This window comes from Elephas maximus, chromosome 25 (genome assembly GCF_024166365.1).
Source record: "Elephas maximus indicus isolate mEleMax1 chromosome 25, mEleMax1 primary haplotype, whole genome shotgun sequence".
Classification (NCBI taxonomy): Eukaryota; Metazoa; Chordata; class Mammalia; order Proboscidea; family Elephantidae; genus Elephas; species Elephas maximus.
The window spans coordinates 32642974-32662779 of record NC_064843.1 but is presented as its reverse complement, the minus strand read 5'-3'; the positions used below and the strand labels follow the sequence as shown (position 1 = coordinate 32662779).

Genomic DNA, 19806 nt, shown 5'->3' with positions numbered 1-19806 from the left:
TTTCTACAATTAACATGTATTACTTTTTAATTAGAAAAATAGTTTTTTTTTTTTTTTTTAAATAACAAATAATCTTTGGTCTAGGCATGGGCCCCTTCAAGTTTCTGTTATAATGCACTCGTCAGCTTTCAGTGGGAACTGAATTGCTGCCTTTTAGTATTGTGAGGGTCTCTGAAATGAGCTGGCCCAACCCTCTCGTGTTACTTGTGGGGACACTGAGGCCCAGGGCTGCAAAGGGGCTTATCCAAGGTCACACAGCAAACCAGAGGTCCCAGACCCCCAGCCTAGGGCTCAGGCATCTGCCCACAGGGCCACAGTCTCAAAGCCAGGCTGCAAGGGGACAAAAACGTGAAACGGAATCCCAACTAGAATTTCCTGTGTATAGCTCACATGTGTTAGATGCTAACCCCAAGTGTAGCCAACCTCTGAAACCTATCCAATGACAACTCATCCTGGGAGTGACAGGTGTGAGGGAGCAAAGGGCAGCTGGGTGGACACGGGGCTAGTGGAGTGTGCCCCAGGCCTCTCCCTCTCATCTCTAGGCCCCACCCGGTGGTGCTTCCACCCCTGGCAAGGCTGCGGACTCGACCTCTGCCTGCACTGGGCTGGGACAGGAGAATGAAAAGTCTCCGCTGGCGTTACACTCGGCTGGTAAGGGGTCAGTTTGCGTGGGCTGGGGGCTAGGGCCGGAAGAGGGGGAGATCTCTGGCCTGGGTGGGGCCTGGGCTAGGGTTGGATGCAGATAGGTGAGTTGTCCCCTTTTTGATCTCTCCCCAGCTGGCCTGAGGTTCAGAATGGGGACTGACTCAGGAATTCCGGGCCTTAGCCCCCAGGCCTATTGCCATGTAACCCTCAAGAGGGACAAACCACAGTCTCAGTCCCTTCTTTCCCAGAGTGGGTGTCAGATGGAGTTCTATACAGAGACCCAAACTGGAGAGACCCTCATTTTTAGGCCTGAACCTGGGGGATAGTGGAGGGCAGGAAAGCGGATCATACCCATCTCACACTCCAGGATGTCTCTCCTGCCTGTTAAAGTCCCCAGTCACTGTGTGTGTGCATTCATACTTACACACATACATACTCAAACACACATTCTGGTACAGGGTGGGAGCTCGGTTGAATGAATGAATGAACGAATGACTGAATATACCCACATACGTGCCCACTGACACACATACTTACATTTATATAATCCTAACTCCCAAACACGTTGACATATAAACATACACATTTGCACTCAACACCTTCAGACACTGATCTAACTACACAACTCTATTTTAAGTCAACACACTGCTTCATACTGACAAACGCATGTTTTACATCAACCTACTCATCCTGTCACTCACATGGCTGCATATACCATTCCACTGGCAGACAGTGAAGCCTCTGGGCCTCATCTTCTACCTTCATAAAATGAGGATAATAAGAAATAGTATATATCCCTCTTAGAATTGTTGGGAAAATTCAAAGACATCAAACACTCACCATAGGTAGGCTAAGTAGGTGCTGTGGCAATGTCAGCTATTATTGTTGTTATTTCATGTACACACAGTCACAGCTCACAGGGCTGGGCTGTCACCTGCCTGTCTTTCCAGCTCCCAAGCTTAGAACTTGATCCCTGGGGCCCTCTAGGGATCCAGAGCAAACAGGCAGAAAAACCTCTGGGCCCAGGTCCCATCTGATGAACCCTGTGTATGTCTCTGTGTGTGTTTGTGTGTGTGTGTGTGTGTGTGTTTGGAGAGGGGTACCTCTGAACCTAGGCTGCCAGAGACAAGGGAGGGAGCAGGCTGGAGGCAGCAGCACAGTCTTGTCTGACTACGGAAACCTTCCAGCCTACCCTGGGCTGGGCTGAGGGTTGCAGGGGCCTGGGCCAGGAGTGGTGGGGTGGCATGAAGCTCTTGGGGCCAGGAGATGTGGAAGCTGGTGCCTCCTTGTCCCTCCACTTACCAGGCTTCTTTGTGTCTTCACAGCTCAGCCATGCGGAGGATGCCCTGTCTGGGGAGGAGGGTGAAGAAAAGGAGGAGGCAGAGGAGGAGGGGGTAGCCCCAGCCCCGGCCATAGCCCGAGCTCCTGAAGATCCCACTGAAACCCAGCTTGCAGAAGCCAGCCAGGTGCTGGGTGCCTCGGAGATTAGGCAGGTTCGGGCACTGACCATGACCCAAGGACTTCAGCCCTGAGCTTAAAGGATCCGCCCTCTGGCTCTACCCTAGCCAGGCCTAAGGACACCTGGAGTCACTCCTGACTCACTGGGTTACTTTGGGAAAATCATTTCTTCTCTCTGGGATTTCCCTTCCCTTTCTTGTAGAATGGTCCAGTAATACTGGCCCCACTCTCTTCACTAGGCCAGAAGGTTAAGATGATAATGAAAGAAGCAAATTTTTAAATAGAACCAGTAAAAAAATGGGAACTAAAGGTAAAGCTGGGGCAGAGAATGGGGAGAAGGTGAGGAGTGGAAGGTGGGGCTCAGCATCTCATCTATTCTCTGCCTTGTAGGGGCCAGGGTGACCAAGGGGAGAGAGCCCTGAGACAGAATCCTGCCTCTGCCATTTTACTCCCAATGTGGGCCTTGGGCAAGTTGTTACACCTCTCTGAGCAATATTTCCTCATCTGTAAAATGAGGGCTATTGCTAATAGTCATGAAAGTGCCCTGGAAACAGGAAACCACTCTACAATCGGTAAAGCACCCTTCCTGTGTGAGTGGTAGCTATTGAGCCCATTTTTCTGGGCCCCCAAGGTTCTAGCAGGAGGACAGGAGGAAGATTCCCCTGCTCACCTCCAGTACTGTCCCCAGCTCAGCCTCCACCTCCCCCCGAGAGTCACTGGATACTCCTGGAGTCTGGCCTTCTGCACGGCGAGGGACGGTTTCAGCCTGCGGAGCCTGTACCGGCAAATGGAAGGCCATAGTGGGCCGGTGCTGCTGGTGCTAAGGGACCAGGATGGGCAGGTGAGCTGGGCCACGGCCCGCAACCTGAGGCTCAGGGGCTCCCAATCAGACAAATATCAATGGGTCCTGCCCAGGGCAGCCTCAGGGATGAGAGGGCAGAGGTGATAAACTAAGTCACCTATCTTAGACACTGATGATAACATGGAGGCCTACCCTGCTCAGTGCCACTTCTTCATTCATTTATTCACTCACTCACGCATTCATTTAACACCTGCATGTTAAGCGCCTTCTATGTTGTGGCACAAATGGTTTGTGATCGGTTGCTAACCTAAAGGTTGGTGGTTCTAACCCACCCAGCAGCTCCATGGGAGAAAGGCCTGGCAATCTGCTTCCATGCAAATTACAGCCAAGAAAACCTTGTGGAGCTCAGTTCTACTCTGTGACACATGGGGTCACAGAATCAACTTGACGGGAATGGGTTCGGGTTTGTTTTTTTTTTTTTTTTTTGCTGTGTTCCAGGCTAGACTTGGAATAGAGCAAGATCAAGACAGAAATGGTTCCAGCCCTCTTGGAGTTAACGGTCTATTGGGATAAAGAGGCCAGACATTAAGCAAATACCAGTAAAACCTGTGCAAGCTGGAACCTGTGTGAGGTGGAAACTTGTCAGAAAACTCAAATATTTTCTAGTAATAGAGAGTGATAGAAAAGTGGTAAGACTGCATCCATTCAAAGGCAGAAAACTTGCAAGGCTCAGAAAAACAAGGCAGCCCCATCACGTTCTAACTTTCACAGGTTTCATCCTAATCATTTGACCATAAATGTAAAACTTTGTATCTTTATCCTCAGAAGCGCAGAGCACTGTGGAGGGATTTTAAGAGGGATCAATGGCCTAACTTTCAGTCGGTGAGAGAAGAATCTTTGGAAAGGGCAAGAGGGGAAGCAGAAGACCAGGGAGAAGGCAGTCAAAACCACTCCTACATTTTACACGAGGAGCCTCAAGGCGGCAATGCTCTAAGTCTGTTTGGTCTCTCCAGTGGTGGGATTTCAGGCAGGCTCTCCAGGCAGTGGGGAAGGTTGGAAGCTGGTTTCAAATGCTCTTCTGTGTAAGAAACACATTAGAGCTAGGAGGGATCTCAGGGCCCCAAAGGCCCCCACTTCGGAAGGAGGTCACTTCTCAAGACGCTGATGGAAGGACTTCCCCCTCAAGGGCAGGAAGCTCGCTCCAGCCGGACGGAGCTCCTTCCACGGCAAAACATCTGACTATGAAGAAGTTTCTGCTTATATTAAGCCAAAACCTAACTCCTCACAAATAACCCCCCATGATCATACCTCTACCACTTGGCATTGTTTATAATAGGGAAAAACTGCAGGCCACCTAACTATCCCACCACAAGGGTGACTGGCTAAATAAATTACAGCCCCTCTATGTAGTGAAATATTGAGCAGGCAAGAAAAATAATGATGTAGAGCCAGAGGTATTGAAAGTGTTAAGTTTTTGTTTTTAAAGTGGGGTGTAAAAGACACTCTTTGGATAACTGGAGAAAATGGAATATGAATTGGATACTAGATAATATTATAGAATTACTGTTAATTTTCTTAGATGTGACTATGGTATTTTGGTTACATAGGATTAAGTCCCTACTCTTAGGAGCTGAACTATTTAAGGGTGACGGGTCATAGTGTTGGCGACTTACTTTCAAGTGAGTCAGAAAAAATACATAAAGAGATAAAACAAATACAGCAAAAACATTTACAATTGTTGAACCTAGGTGGAAGGTATCTGTCCTATGCTTTTAACTTTTCTGTGTGTTTGAAATTTTCATAATAAAAAGTTAGGGCAAAGTAGCTTACAAAACAGATACAATATACAGTCTCATTTTTTAATAAACTATATAATATATACACTGGCATTAAACAGATGCTAGAAGGAAGGAAATGCACCAAAATGTTAAGAGTAGTTATCCTGGGATGGAAGAGAGGAATTTAGGATGACTTGATTTTTTTTTTCTTTCTGCTTGTCTATAACTTCTAATTTTTATACATGGATTACTTGAAGAAAATAAATACATTTAAGAAAAAAGTAGGGAGAACTTGAAGGCCTGGAAGAGGATGCCAGCAAGAGCTCTTCCTCGGGGAGGCTTAAGGGGAAGGACGTGTGCTGATGGGTCGACAGAGCCTTCCCAGTCCCCCAGCTCTGCCTGGGTTCTCTAGGCAGGGCCCCAGCAGGATAGGCCTACATACCAAGTCTGAACAGTGGTGGTTGCCAGAGCAACCCCTCCTCGCCGATCCCCTTTCAGCTGCAAACTGCAAGCTCTTCTGTTTTCCAGATGTTTGGGGCCTTCTCCTCTTCCGCAATCCGACAGAGCAAAGGCTTCTATGGCACTGGCGAGACATTCCTCTTCTCCTTTTCCCCACAGCTAAAGGTAATTGGGGGAGAATGGGATCTGTGGTAGGACGAAGCTCCCAGGGTCCCAGTGGCCCTCCGCTTCCTCTACCATGTGGACTGCCTGGTATCCCTCCATCTTTCCACAGGGGGTATGTAGCAGGGCACTGGTGAGCAGAGCATCTCCCTTGGCTTGCCTATCTTCACTCAAAAAAAAAAAAAAAAAAAAACAAGTGCTCAGTAGGCCCCTGGCAACCAATGACTAGCTCTGAGAGGGGGAGGGATGTTGCTTACCTGACACAGGCTGAAAAGACAAGGGGGCCCAAGTGCAGGTAGACCTGAGGGTTTGGTGGTAGGAAGCTGAAGCAGCACAGGGTCTGATGGCTTTGATTCTTTAATGAAGCACAGGGTGAGATCATCAGCTAAGAGTGAGGATGGAGGAGGGGCATGAAGGCTTGAGGGGAGACAAAGTACCAAATGATCATCTCTGGTGTGGGAAGGGAAGCCTTCTAGAGAAACAGAAGGACAATGAGGCAGTGTAGATCGAAGGTCAGTGATTGTGAGCTGGGAGGTAAACCTGTTGCTTTGTTGTGTGCTTTTCTCCAGCAACACTCGGCTCCTCAGGTGTGAGCATAGAGAGAGCGAATGAGAAGGTTCATCCAGGACTGGGGTTTTGCCAAGCTGGTTTAATGGAGGGAAAGCCAGAAAAGGGAGTTGAGGGTTCTTGGAAGAGAGTGAAAATAATACAACATGGACCACAGAACCTACACTTTCCAAGGAGGGCAGGTTAGCCAGAGGGAACTGGAGGATAATGAGACAAAGGCAGACTCAATGGATGGGAAGTCTCCTTGAGGTCAAGGCTGCAATAGTGGCACCAGTTGACTAACATGTTGGAAGACAAGATATGGTAGAGAGAGAGGGTATCTGAAGTAGATGGTGGAGGGAGTTGCCATTATAGGTGAGGACAGGTTCCAGGATGTGACCATGGGAAACAGCACCAGAAAACCCACAGCCGATGAAGAGGACAAGGAGCTGAGGGTGGCACAATCTCTCCCACCAAAGTGTTTACAGTTGGTAACAACTTAATCTGAATTTATGTAACTTTGAGAATGGAATTCCTCATGGTTGGATGAGGCTAGAGAGTAATGGGACAGGCAGGTAAGCTTCAAGCTCCCCAGCAAGCCCTGCAATCCACAAGTCAGGGAGGAAAGCAAGCATCTGCCCAGAAGTCCTGCCTTTGTGTGTGTGCACACACGTGGGGGTGGGGATGGAGTGGCTTAGGAAGAAAAGATTAGTCTCACCCCTGGTGTGACCTTCAAATTCATGGAGAATAAGTCTTCCCCTGAGGGTTAAGATGAAAGCATTGCTTGCTTAGTACCAGGCGAGTTCTTTGCTCCCCCAACCACCTGAAAAGCCCCCATTATGAGGCATTGAGAAGTGTTGGATGGATCCATGTGGACTGTGAAGTTCACCAAGGACGATGATGTTGTTTTGTGCCATCAAGTCAATTCCAACTCACAGAGACCCTATATGACAGAGAACAGCTGCCCCACAGGGTTTCCTAAGCTGTAATCTTTATGGGAGCAGATCGCCAGGTCTTTTATCCCTGTGGAACTGCTGGTGGGTTCGAGCTGAGCGCTGAACCACTGCGCCACCAGGGCTCTTTAGAACAATGATAGAAGCTTGGAAAGGAGGGGTGGTCAGTCAACCAGAGCTCGATTCTTTGATTAATTACAAAGAGTGATTAAGAGATCTGGAGATGACTAGGAGATCGGGGGGTGACTAGGAGATGGGGGGGTGACAGGGACAAAGTGACTGGTGTAGTCAGATGGCATGAGGTGCCAAGGAGCTGGGGTTTTTGAAGGAGGAAGGAGAATAAGTAGTCCTCACATCTCTCTTGCCGAAGTTTTTCCATCTCTAGGTTATTTAATGAATAAACCTGCTAAGCATTATGAGCTTGGCCTGGAGCATACTACTTCTGCTAATAAAATAACAGTATCATTGCTTAGCGGACACTGATTTTCTGTTAAGGGTAATGGAAAAATCTGGAAACAAATAGTGGTGATGGTTTTACAACATGATGAACATAATGTCACTGAATTGTACAAATTGAAATGGCAAATGTTTTCATATATATAAATATACATATACACATATACACACACACGTATATATATATACCATACTTGAGAAAAAAAAAAAAGTAGCTAACGGAGGAAGCTAGCCAGCTGCCTGCCAGGAGCTGTTTTAAACTTTTACAAATGAGTGCATTTAATCATCACAACAATCCTAGGTGGTACATACTATTTTCATCCCCATCTTACAGGTGGGGAAACTGAGGCACAGAGAGGCTGAATAACTTGCATAAGCTCACAAAGCTAGTCAGTGATGAGGATGAGATGTGGAAATAGGCAGTCTGGCCTGGAGCCTGAGCTCTTAGCCACAGCACTTCACCACCTCTCTAAACCACATAGGGTCCCTGCCTTGACATGCTCCCAGTCTAGGGGAGGAGAGAAATGATCATAATATAGAATGAGTTATAAGTGATGTGAAAGAAATTAAACATGGGATCTAGACACACAGAGGAGGAGCATCTATATCAGATAGGGGTTAGGAGAACAAGGGAGACTTCCTGGAGGAACAGCTTCTTATGCTGCCCTGAGGGACACCAGGTAACTAAGACAGTGTGCACAGGAACAGAAACTGGAAAGAACAGGCGCCATTTGGAAGGCTAAGTAGATCAGTGGAGGGGATGGGGGTCAGAGTGTGTTAGGTTGGGCATCAGAGTGTGTAAGGTAGGCCATATTCCTTTACATTGGCATAACATGCCCTCAAGAAAGATTCGTTTGTTCAATGGATGAAGAACCAGTTCCAGGTGCCTTGGTTTGCTATTAGAGAGAAACCTCCTCTCCAATGGACACCAATCCATAGACCAAGAAACCTACTGATTAACCCAAGTGTACAATCATCTGTTCTGATGACAAGGAGGTCACAAGGAGCTATGGACGGCTTTGCTAAAGACAAAACACACCGTATCTATTACATTCTCTCCCTCAGCCAGCCTGGTAATCTTATCAGAGAATAGGAAAGGGGTCAGCTATTCATGGTGAACCAATGCTGGGTACTAGTTATCACCATGGGCTCCCTATGTTCACCTACTAAAATTCTAAAATTCCTACTGCAGTGACAACTCCTTGTCAGAATTTTTTGCTGTTTCCTCCTCATCTCCTCAACCTTTTCATGTCAGAGGGTCCCAAGGCTCAATTTTTGGCACTTGCCTCTTCTCTAACCACCCTCACTTGTTTAGTGGCCTCATCCATTCTCCAGGCCATCCATGTGCTGATGTTTCTTCCCTAGACTCCAAACTCATATATATCCGACTGCTACTCCAGGTCTCCACCTGGATCTCAAACACAGCATGTCCAAAACTAAGCTCCTGACTTGCCCCCACAAAACCTGCTCCTCCTGTCTGCTGCTTCCATGTTAAAGTTAACGACTCCTCCATCATTCTACTGCTGAAACCAAAAATATTGATGTCCTCCTTAATTCTTCTCTTTCTCTCACCCGACATCTGAGCTGTCAGTGAATCCTGACGACTCTGCCTTTTCTTTCTCTCTCTCTATCTATATCCAGAATCCACCACCTCTCACCATGTCCTTTGCTGCCACCCTGGTTCAAGCCACCATCATTACTTGCCTATGTTCCTGCTATAGCCTCCTAATGGATCTTCCTGCTTCCACCTTCGGTCATCCACTGCCACTGGAGTGATCTTTTTAAAAGGTAAGCCAGATCATGTCACTCCTCTGCTCCAAGCTGCCAATGACTTCCTTTCTCAATTAGTGAAAAACCATCAAGTCCTTACAATGACTTAAAAGTCCTTACACCTTCTGGCCCCTCTTTGATGTCACCTCTTGCAACTTTTCCCTTTCCGTCACTCTGCTCCCGCTACCCTGGCCTCCTAGCTGGTCCTCAAACATGCCGATCTGCTCCTACCTCAGGGACTTTGCACTTACTCTTCTACTTAGCATGCCCTTCCTTTGGATCTCCATACATATCGTTTCTCACCTCCTTCAAATGCCGCCATCTCAGTGAGGCTTTCCCTGACTACCGGATTTAAAATTACAATACCCCATCCCCTGGAAATCCTTTTGCCTTCTCTGCTTTATTTCTCTTTAGCATTTATCACCATCTAAAATGAAAAAACAAACCTGTTGCCATGGAGCTGATTCTGACTCATGGTGACCCCATGTGTTACAGAGTAGAAGTACACCAGAGTTTTCTTGGCTGTAATCTTTATGGAAGCAGATTGCCAGCCCTTTCTTCTTCAGCACCACTGGGTGGATCTGAACCATCGACCTTTAGGTTAGTAGTTGAGTGCAGGCCGTTTGCACCACGTAGGGACCTCATCACCATCTAACATTCTATTTATTTTGCTTAGTTATTATCTGCCGTCTACTAGTCTCTTGACACAAGAACTTCTGTCTGTTGTGTTCAACATTCTACCCAGTGCTAAAACAGCGCCTAGCACGTAAGTGCCAAAAAATATTTGTTGAATAAGATGAATGAATTTCTCAGGGGACTGCTGTCAGCCTACAGTTGTGGAAACCATCATTTCAGGAATCAGTGCCCATCCTTGGTGTTTGATACCTCTTGTGTTCTTCATTAATTCACAGCAGTTCCTTGATCACCGTACCAGGCAGCACCATGAACTTCGTGTTTTTTGTTGTTGAGAATACACAGCAAAACATACACCAATTCTGCTGTTTCTACATGTACAATCCAGTGACACTGATTACATTGTTCAAGTTGTGTAACCATTCTCACCCTCCTTTTCTGAGTCGTTCCTTCCCCATTAGTATAAACTCACTGCCCCCTAAGGTTCCTATCTAATCTTTTGATTTGCGGTTGTCACTTTGATCCCATATAGATAGGTCTTAAAAGAGCATTATGCTCACGGTAGACATTTTTCACTAGTTGAGCTAAACTATTGTTTGGTTTTAAGAAGACTTAAGGGGTTATTTTTGGTTTAAATTTTAAAGATTATCTCAGGGCAATAGTTTCAGGGGTTCATCCAGCCTCCATGGCTCCAGAAAATGTGGAGTCTGTGAGAATTTGAATATCTGTTCTAAATTTTCCCCCTTTTGATCAGGATTCATCTATAGACTCTTGATCAAAATGTTCAGTATTGGTAGCTGGGCACCAGCCAGTTCTCCCAGCCTCATAGCAAAGGAGGCAGTTAGCCATGGAGGCAATTAGCCACACATTTCATTTTCTCCTTCTATTCCTGCGGGTCAGTAAAAAAGAGAAAGACTCTCAATGAGATTGATTGACACAGTGGATACAACAATGGGCTCAAACAGCAACTATTGTGTGAATAGCAGGACCAGGCAATGTTCTGTTTCATCATACATAAGGTCACTACTAGTTGGAACTACCTAACTACCCAAGGGCACCTAACAAGAAAAACAACATTCCTGACTCTTTTATACTCTTTTTCTTCCTGTGTTGCTCTCGGAGAAGAGAGACCAATTGTTGTGTCTTGGATGGCCACTTACAAACTTTTAAGACTCCAGGTATTACACAATGAAGTAGGGGGTAAAACAGAAGCACTAAACACATTATTAGGCCAATTAGCTGGGATGACCCATGAAACCCTGACCCTAAACCTCCAAACCAAGAAACCAAATCCCAGAAGGTATTTGACTGTGCGTAAACAGCCTCAGCAGCTACTCTTTTTTTTTTTTTTTTTGTCATTGTTGTAAATATATCACACAACTTTTGGCAGTTCAACTTTTTACAGGTGTATAACTTATTGACAGCAATTACATTAATCAGCTGTGCAACCCTGGTCTAAATCAATGCCATTTTCCATCACCATAAAACAAAAGTCAGTACTCAATAAGCAATAACTTCCTCGTTTCCGCTCCCTTCAGTCTCTAGTACCCACCAATACACTGTGGTCTCTATACATTTGCTTTTTCTTGTCTTTTTACACAAGTGAAGTCATACAATATTTGTCCCTTTGTAATTGACTTATTTCACTCAGCATGTCTTCAAGCTCCATCCATACTGTAGCATGAATCAAGACTTCTCGTACTGGCTGAGTAGAATTCCATTGTATATATGTACCACATTTTGTTTATCGTTTCATCTGTTGATGGGCATTTAGGTTGTTTCAACGTTTTGGCTATCACGAATAAGTGCTGAATTCAATACAGGTGTACAAGTCTCTGCTTTCAAGTCTTTTGGGTATATATTCAGGAGTGGAAATACTGGGTCACATGGTAGTTCCGGGGCTCTGGTGGTGCAGTGGTTAAGTGTTTGGCTGTTAACCAAAAGGTCACAGTTCGAATCCACTAGCCGTTCCTTGGAAACCCTATTGGGCAGTTCTACTGTGTCCTACAGGGTCGCTATGAGTGAGAATCAACTTGATGGCAATGTTTTTTTCCTGTTTCTGATTATTCTATTTTTAGTTTGAGGCACCACCACACAGTTTGCCACAATGGTTGTACCGTTTTGCATACCCACCAGCAGTGGATAAGGGTTCCAATTTCCCCAAATCCTTGCCAGCGTTATTACTCTCTGTTTTTTTTAATCTTGGCCATCCCAGTGAGAGTGAAATGGTATCTCATTGTGGTTTTGATTTGCATCTCTTCATGTGTTTGGTGGTCATTTAAATGTCCTCGTTGATGAAATGTCTATTCATTTGTCTATTTTATGATTGGGTTATTTGATTTTTTGTTAAGTTGTCAAAGTTTTAGGTATATTTTGGCTATTAAATTATCGGATACATGGTTTCCAAAGATATTCTCCCAGTTGGTAGCTTATCTTTCCACTTTTTTTTGCTAAAGTCTTTTGATGGACAAAAGTTTTCATTTTTATGAGGTCTCACTTATTTTGTCTTTTGCTGTTTGTACTTTTGTTATTAGATAATCCATTGTTAACAGCTAGGCCCGATAACGCCGCCCCTGCATTTTCTTCTAAGAATTTTATAGTTTTAGTTTGCACATATAAGTTCTTATTCCATTTTGTATTTGTTTTTCTGTACAGTGTGTGGCATGGATCCTGTTTCATTTTTCTGCATGTGGAAATCCAATTTTCCCAACATCTTTATTGAAGAGACTCTTCTTTCCCCCCTGAATGCACTTAGTACCCTTGTCAACCATCAGTTGACCATAGATGTGTGGGTTAATTTCTGGACTCTTGATTCTATTCCATTGGTCAATGTGTCTATTGTTATGCTAGTCCCAGACTGTTTTGATTAGTGTAGGTGTATAATGTATTTTAAAATCAGGAAGTATGAGTCTTACTTTGTTCTTCTCTTTCAACATGCTTTAGTTATTTGGGGCCTCTTGTCATTCCATATAAAGTCAAAGACTGGTTTTTCCATTTCTGTAAAGAAGGTTGTTGGAATTTTCATTGGAATTGAGTTGAAGCTATAGATTGCTTTGGGTAGTATTGACATCTTAACATTATTAAGTCTTCCAATTCATGAACATGGAAAATCTTTCCATTTATTCAAGTCTTAATCTCTTTCAGGAGTGTTTTATAATTTTCCCAGGACTTATCTTTTATTAGTCATTATCTTGCTGAAAACTCTTTGGCTGCTCATATTTTGCAACTAAATATCAGGCAATAATACACTATACTTTTATCACTCTTTAAAAATCCCTTTATTGATATTTTGCTCTTAAATATTTTAATTCAACAACTGTTTATATACTGTGGTTCCTTATGCTAGGAATATAGCCAGAAATCAAAACAGCATTACTGAGCTTACATTTTAGTAGAACAAACAATGGCACACCAACACATAAATGGGATTATCTCAAAGAATGGTAACTGCTGAAGAAGATAAAACATTGTCCGGGTGGAACAGATACTTCAGATAGAGTGGTCAAGGAAATCTCTCTTAAGGGGACAATTGGGCTGAAAGATGAGCAGTCGGCTCTTTGAGAATTTGGGGGAAGAGTATTCTGGGCAGAGGGATCAGCAAGCATAAAGATCATAAGGCAGAAATGAGTTTGGGGTGATCCAGGGACAGAAAGGCCAGTGGAGCTGAAGTGTAGTCAATGAGGGGCAGAAAAATTAGAAAAGCAGGGATCAGGGCAGGTGGGTTTTTTTTTTATAGTAAGAAGTTGGGTTTTATTCCATTTGCTGTGGAAATCCATTGGTGGGCTTTAGGCAGAGGAGTGACATGATCTGATTTTGACTTAGATTTAGATTGCAGTGTGACGATGGGCTGGGGGTAGGACACGATGGAAGCCAGGAGACCAGTTAGGAGGCTGTCATCCAGGCAAGGAATGATTAGGGATTGGGTTGGGTGGTCTAAGTGGGATGAAATGGACAGGACAGAAATGGTGATAGCCAGGATATATCTTTGGTGGTAGAATCCACAGGACTTGCTGGTGAACTGGCTGGCTAACTTTATTACCTTCAGTGAGAGATGAGGAGACTCTTAGTTAATGGCCAAATCAGGTCCTGATAGACCTTTTCCTCTTCTCTCCTCGCCTCTCTCCAGCTATGGAAGAAGGAAGCCTCTGAGGTTTTTGGTCTATCCCTAGAACTAAGGGGCTTTTAGGCTGTGGGAATTCAGACTGGAGGGCCTGAGGTGAACTCAAAGTGGAATGAAGACAAATGTGAGGCACTCAGAGCCCAGAATACCTGCTGCGGCTTAGTTGGGGCCTGGATGCTCTGTTCCTGCCACGACACTGCCACCCAGTGGTTTGGAGTCAAACTGCAAGGGCTGGACTCACCCAGTAACCTGAGCCTTTTCCTATCATGCTAGGTGTTTAAGTGGACAGGAAGCAACTCTTTCTTTGTGAAAGGAGACTTGGATTCACTGATGATGGGCAGTGGCAGGTGCGTGTCTCAGGTCTCTCCAAGTCTTGGGGTGGTCTGTGTTCTAGTCCCTTTCCTCTTCTGACATGCTGGGCTAGGCTGCCTCAGGCAAAACAGGGAAGCTGATGGTTAACTTTCAGGCCCCTCCCTACAACACCCCTACCGCTGCCCACTCCCCCATCCAACCTCCTCAGCCTGGCTCTAAGTCAACATTGAGGGGAAGGATGGCATGAACTTTCCACCAAAGTGTTTGCAGTTGGTGACAACTTAATCTGAATTTATGTAATTTTGGGAATGGAATTCCTCAAGGATGGATGAGGCTAGAGAGTAAGGGATAGGCAAGCTTCAAGTTTCGCAGCCAGCCCTGCCATCCACAACTCAGGAATCCTACCTTTGTGTGTGTGTGTGTGTTGGGCGGGGGGGGGGGGGGGGGGGGCGGGGCGGGGAGTGGGGAGAGGGTTAGGAAGAAAAGATCAGTCTCACCCCTGGTGTGACCTTCAAATTCATGGAGAATAAGTCTTCCCCTGAGGGTGAAGATGAAAGCTTCACTTGATTAGTACCAGGCAAGTTCTTTACTCTCCCAACTGCCTGAGAAACCCCCAGTGAGAGGCAGCTAGATTGTTGATTTGCAGTAAATTCACTTCCTGGCTCCAGCCTAGCTTTTCGTCAAATGAGGGGTTGAGAAGGCAGGCTCTCTGAAGTGTTTTTGGGCTCTCAGAGTCCACACCTGTGAGACTCATTCCTTCGGTTAAGCACTGCCATCTTAAAAATGTTCCAAAACTGGATTGTGGTGATGTTTGCACTACTTTATATATTTTTTAAAATCATTTAATTGTTAAAAAAAAGTTCTAAACCCTAAGCCCTGCAGGGAATACCATGCTGAGCCTCCAGCAAAAAATTCAGGATGAATCAGCTTAAGGGAAGCTGAAACAGGTAAAAGTAGGCTGCAGTCATGGTAGATCTGAAAGGTCTTAACAGACAGGAGTGAGCCATGCCAAGATTTTCCTCTTCTCCTCAGTGGCCAGTTTGGGCTGTGGTTGGACGGAGACTTGTACCATGGAGGAAGCCACCCCTGTGCGACCTTCAACAATGAGGTGCTGGCCCGGCAGGAGCAGTTCTGCATCAAGGAGCTGGAGGCCTGGATACTGAGCTGATGTCCTGGGGGTGGGCAGCTTCCTCTAGGCCTCCCTCACACAGTCAGCCGGGGGTAGCATATTCTGTCGGAAACACAGATGGTAAACCCTCCTAGTACTGCCTGCAGCTGTTTGCCAGCTTTGCTGTGGTCTGGGGACCTAAGGCTGGAATGGAAGCAGACATTGCTATCGGGAGAGGTGACCTGGAAGGAGTAAAAGGTACTCACACCTCACCCAAGAGGAACAAAGCCCCTCATGAAATCATCTTTTTAGAAATTATACAATTAATGCATGCTTATTGCAGAAAACTCAGAAGACATAAAAAATAAAATAAAAAAATAAAATCACCTAAAATTTAATCACTCGCCCCCAAAACAGTAAAAAATTCAAGTATATCCTTCCAGACAATGTCTTATGGATATATATATTCTGTTACAAAAAATGAGAGTGTACTCTATGCATGTTTGGGAAGTTACTTTAGCTTAAAGAGTACTGTCCAACCACAGAAACCTCAACCAAACTAATAAACTAATAAAGGCCCTATTAAACCAAACTAATAAAGACTCTATTAGCATCATTCCCTCTCTTGCCCTGTTGTGTCTTCTAGGACACTGAGGGTGTTCTGTCCACCACTGGTGCACCAGGTGCTTGTGAATCCACTGTGTCCTTTAGTTTCAAGAGGAAGATGTGAAAGCAGCAAACGAGCGATGTGCATACCTGGATAAAGAATTTGAAACCTCTGTAGATGGGAACCTCAGGGAGGTTAAAAGGAAGGAAGGAATATGTTTCCTGGTACAACTGGAGCACAGAAAACTAAGAAAAATCCCTATCCCTCCCATGCAAGTGTCTGCCTCCCGCCAGAAGAAAAGGATTCATTATCATGCCACCAGCTGGAAGCTACTGAACGAGGAACACTGAACACCATGAACCCAGTTAAACACCATTCCCTCTCACAGACATAACATAGTGTTGAGGTGCTATGAAACATTCATTTCCTTTGCACAAAAGGGTCAAAACTGGGCACAAAACCAGTGTGAGGGGTCATTAAGGAGAACACCTTTGGTTTCAAGATGTAGATACATTCACAAAGCTTTATTGCAGCTGTTGCCCTCACCCAATTGAAGTAACCAGTCATTTGAACTTGCAGTTCTATTTCCATTCTCAAGGTGACAACATTCAGCAACTCCAGAGGCTAAGCTGTTAAAGTTTCCCTTTTTATACACTCAGTGAAGATGTTTCTTAAGAAAAATTTAACCTTGTAAATGGTACACAGTTATCATAATTACAACAGTTGCAAAGAGAGCATAAAGTGCGGCGGCCTTATATGTAACAAAAGAGGCAAACAAAATAGATTCAAGTTGTTTCTCAGATAGCACAATGATACAATATTGGGACTACAAAATTTCAGAGTAAACCACAATGATTTAAAGGTAGGATATGCAAAAATAAAGCAATTTTAGCACAAAAAAATATTAAATTCTTGACCTTGGGTCTGGGCACACCAAGTCTGACACTTGTTCTCCCCCAGATGTTTTAGAGGCCCTTGGCTAGGACAGACATGACATCAGTACCCAGTACCTTGGCCACCCTCATATGTGCTTCCATGAGCTTACATGTGAACAATATGCCATCTATATAGCAACACCGTGGGGATGGGGAGGAAGGGTTTCAACTATTTTCCTATGGATTATGGTTAAACCTTAATTGTCTAATGAGGGATTGGGGGTGAGGGGTAATACAGGATGGCAGACATTCCAAATACTTTCATCCTAGTGTTAACAGAACAGAACCTGGTCATAGGCGAGAGTACTCCCAACACTCCATGGTTATCCTGGCCTGTGGTCTGAGTTCCTCCCGCTTATGCTGGCTGCCTCCTCACTCCCAGCCTATCAAGGAGGCTTTTGTCAAGGGTATGTCAAAGGATAAGATGTTAAGGCCTATGGCTTTCATCCCCCACTGCCCTGTATCTTCAGGACCCTCTGAACATCACCAGCTTGGACTCTAACCCCAGACTTTTTTCTTGGTGAATTTCTACAGAATTGGGGATGTGAGGAGGCTGTTCTGACAGCGTGCATTACTGTTCAACCATGGTAGTGCCCACTCTACTGCTGGGGGCAAAGAGAAAGTGCTAGGGAAATAAAGTTACATAGGGGAACCTGGAATTCACTGGGTAAGCACCGATCTCAGTATAGGCACTGCAGTCTTTGCTCTGACATCCACAAAATGCACTGACACAGCAAAAATGAAGTTCCAGCTCTGAGGAGGCCCTGAGGAAGGTTCCTGTGACGACCTCTTATCCACTCACAAGGGAGTTATGGAGAAGAGGTCAGAGGTAAAGCCCTAAGAACTTGGGCAGTGAGTAGACAGGAGAGAAAGAAACTGCCTGGGTCTGGAACCGCAACCGAACCAGACAGCAGCCAGGTTTAGGGGATCCCTCTGCCACTGAGGCTACTTAAGAGGAGGCCAGAGCCTGCAGATATTCTGAATAACTTAATCAGGCCTCTCATGGAACAGCTGGAGCCCACTCCTAGCCCTCAGCTCCTATTGTTTACCCCAACCCAGCAGTGCAATAAAGGGCTAAAAGGGCGAGGGAAGGTGTCTTTCACTTACCTTTAGATGATATAAGGAGGGCTATCCTCACATTTTTTTTTTTTTTTTCACATTTATGGAGCCCTGGTAGCACAGTGGTTAAGCACTCTGGCTGCTGACTGAAAGGTCAGCGGTTCGAACCCACCAGTCTCTCCATGGGCGAAAGATGTGGCAGGCTGGTTCCGTAAAGATTTATAGCCTTGGAAACCCTATGGGGCAGTTCTACTCTGTCCTATAGGGTTGCTATGTGTCGGAATTGAGTTGATGACAATGGGTTTTGGTTATCCTTACATTTGGGAAGTTGGATTTAGGTTTAACCAAGGCTGTTCATGACAATTCCAATTTCAAATTCCCATGTGTACCCTTGTCTCATTTCCAAATCTTAACAACAACAACAAAAAAAACAATCATTTGTCATAAGAGTTCAGAGTATATAAAAGAGTTGTTATTCTAAGAAAACAGACTACTAACGGAGAAGGGTTTTCATTAACATTAAAAAATAAGCCAGGCTATAATTTTTTTTTTATACTTTTCATAGCACATGTAACAAGATTTGCCTAATACTTAATGTTTCTTTCAATAAAAAATTACTTAGCTACAGTGTGTGTATACATTCAAAATATAAGATAAAAAGCCCTAGTTGTCACTAAATTTGTGGAACTCTGATCAAATTTCCCAAGTTAATTGTGTTGGGGAGGGAGGGCTTTTTGTCACATTCATACAGGGTCAGTCCTTAAAAAGATGGACTCTGGATTTGGATGCTTCGTTGTGGTGAGTTGAACTCTCGGATGAATCTGGGCAATTCCACTCCTGTTTTCGAGGTGTTATAAGTGGGGCGATAACATCACTATCCTAAAAGGAAGAGAGAGAAAAGCCAGTTACATCATTGTATTTCTGAGTGAAGGTCTCAGGTACACATGTTTTTTTCTTGCAGATAGTTTGCTTCTAGACATACTTAAAAAAAAAAAAAAAAAACCATTGCCATCAAGTCGATTAAAACTCATAGCGACCCTATAGGACAGAGTAGAACTGCCCCATACAGTTTCCAAAGAGCGCCTGGTGGATTCAAACTGCCGACCTTTTTGGTTACTCTTGGGTCAAATTAGAAACACCACAGTCCTAAATAGGTAAGAACCTTCATGGCAAAAGCCTCTTCTTTTCAAAGATGGCTAGAAGTATCGGCCAAGGGATGTAACTGTACCTTAGATGATACCTCAGACTGCCCAGTTTTACAACCTTCAGCCTTCACACCCTTTCACGGGACACAACTCTGCTCCGTTCTTCGAGAAGCAAGAAGGCCTGTATTGGACCCCTGCTCCTCTCTTGCTTGGTCCTCTCTGAGAAATGGCCCAGGTTTACAATATGGCAAAAAAAGGGGACTGACAGTATATACTTGTAGAACTTGAATTTTTCTTTGCAATCAAAGCTACAACCTTGGCCCCATCAGCAGTAAGCTCCAGCCAAAACAGCCCCTCCACCCAAAGTGAGGGATGGCTTCAAAGTGAAATGACACCATGACGTGAAAGCAGAGGCCTTCTAACACCTGACTCTATCTTACTGTTCTTGAACTTGTGGATAGATTTTCTTTGGTTATATGAGGGTATAGGATCTCTGAGAGCCTCTGTTATACTAGGAATATAATGTTTGTGGTAGGATATGGTGCTCCTCATTTGCTTCTTTGTGCTCAGATCCATTTCCCATTCTCCCTCTGGTCTACTCTGTATCTCAGAAACTGTCCTGCAAACATTTCCTCACGCCCAACCTTACTGGCTTCTGGTAGGTTTGGCCAATGGGAAGCACTGGTGGAAGATTAGAGGTGAGAGGGGGGGCAGAAAAGCCAGGTATTTCTCTCTACCCATTTCTGGGTTAGGCATCAGTGGCCTTGACTCTTTTGTGATTCTAGCTTCTGCAGGTGGCCCTAGCTCCAGGACTCACATCTTCTCCCCTGATCTCTCCTACCCTAAAGGCGGCAGCAG

General features: G+C 44.9%; 2 protein-coding genes across 4 annotated transcripts in view; one reads left to right on the top strand and one right to left on the bottom strand.

Annotated features, from left to right (window-relative positions):
* The first annotated feature begins 618 nt into the window (after window positions 1-618).
* TLDC2 (TBC/LysM-associated domain containing 2) lies at window positions 619-15262 on the top strand. 2 transcript variants are annotated; one of them, XM_049869686.1, is made up of 6 exons: window positions 619-651; window positions 1971-2138; window positions 2792-2944; window positions 5212-5307; window positions 14056-14129; window positions 15127-15262. In XM_049869686.1, the coding sequence occupies exons 1-6, from the start codon at window positions 619-621 to the stop codon at window positions 15260-15262; spliced, it is 660 nt and encodes a 219-aa protein (XP_049725643.1). The 2 variants fall into 2 exon arrangements, with proteins under 2 accessions (XP_049725643.1, XP_049725644.1); XM_049869687.1 differs by lacking the exon at window positions 5212-5307.
* Window positions 15263-16312: 1050 nt separating this feature from the next.
* Window positions 16313-19806, bottom strand: part of SAMHD1 (SAM and HD domain containing deoxynucleoside triphosphate triphosphohydrolase 1) — a 49023-nt gene continuing 45529 nt past the window's right edge. For both annotated transcript variants that reach the window (XM_049869071.1, XM_049869070.1), the window contains one exon: window positions 16313-18682. In XM_049869071.1, coding sequence (XP_049725028.1) covers window positions 18557-18682 — 126 coding nt within the window. In that variant the 3' untranslated portion in view covers window positions 16313-18556. The remainder of the gene's footprint in view (window positions 18683-19806) is intronic.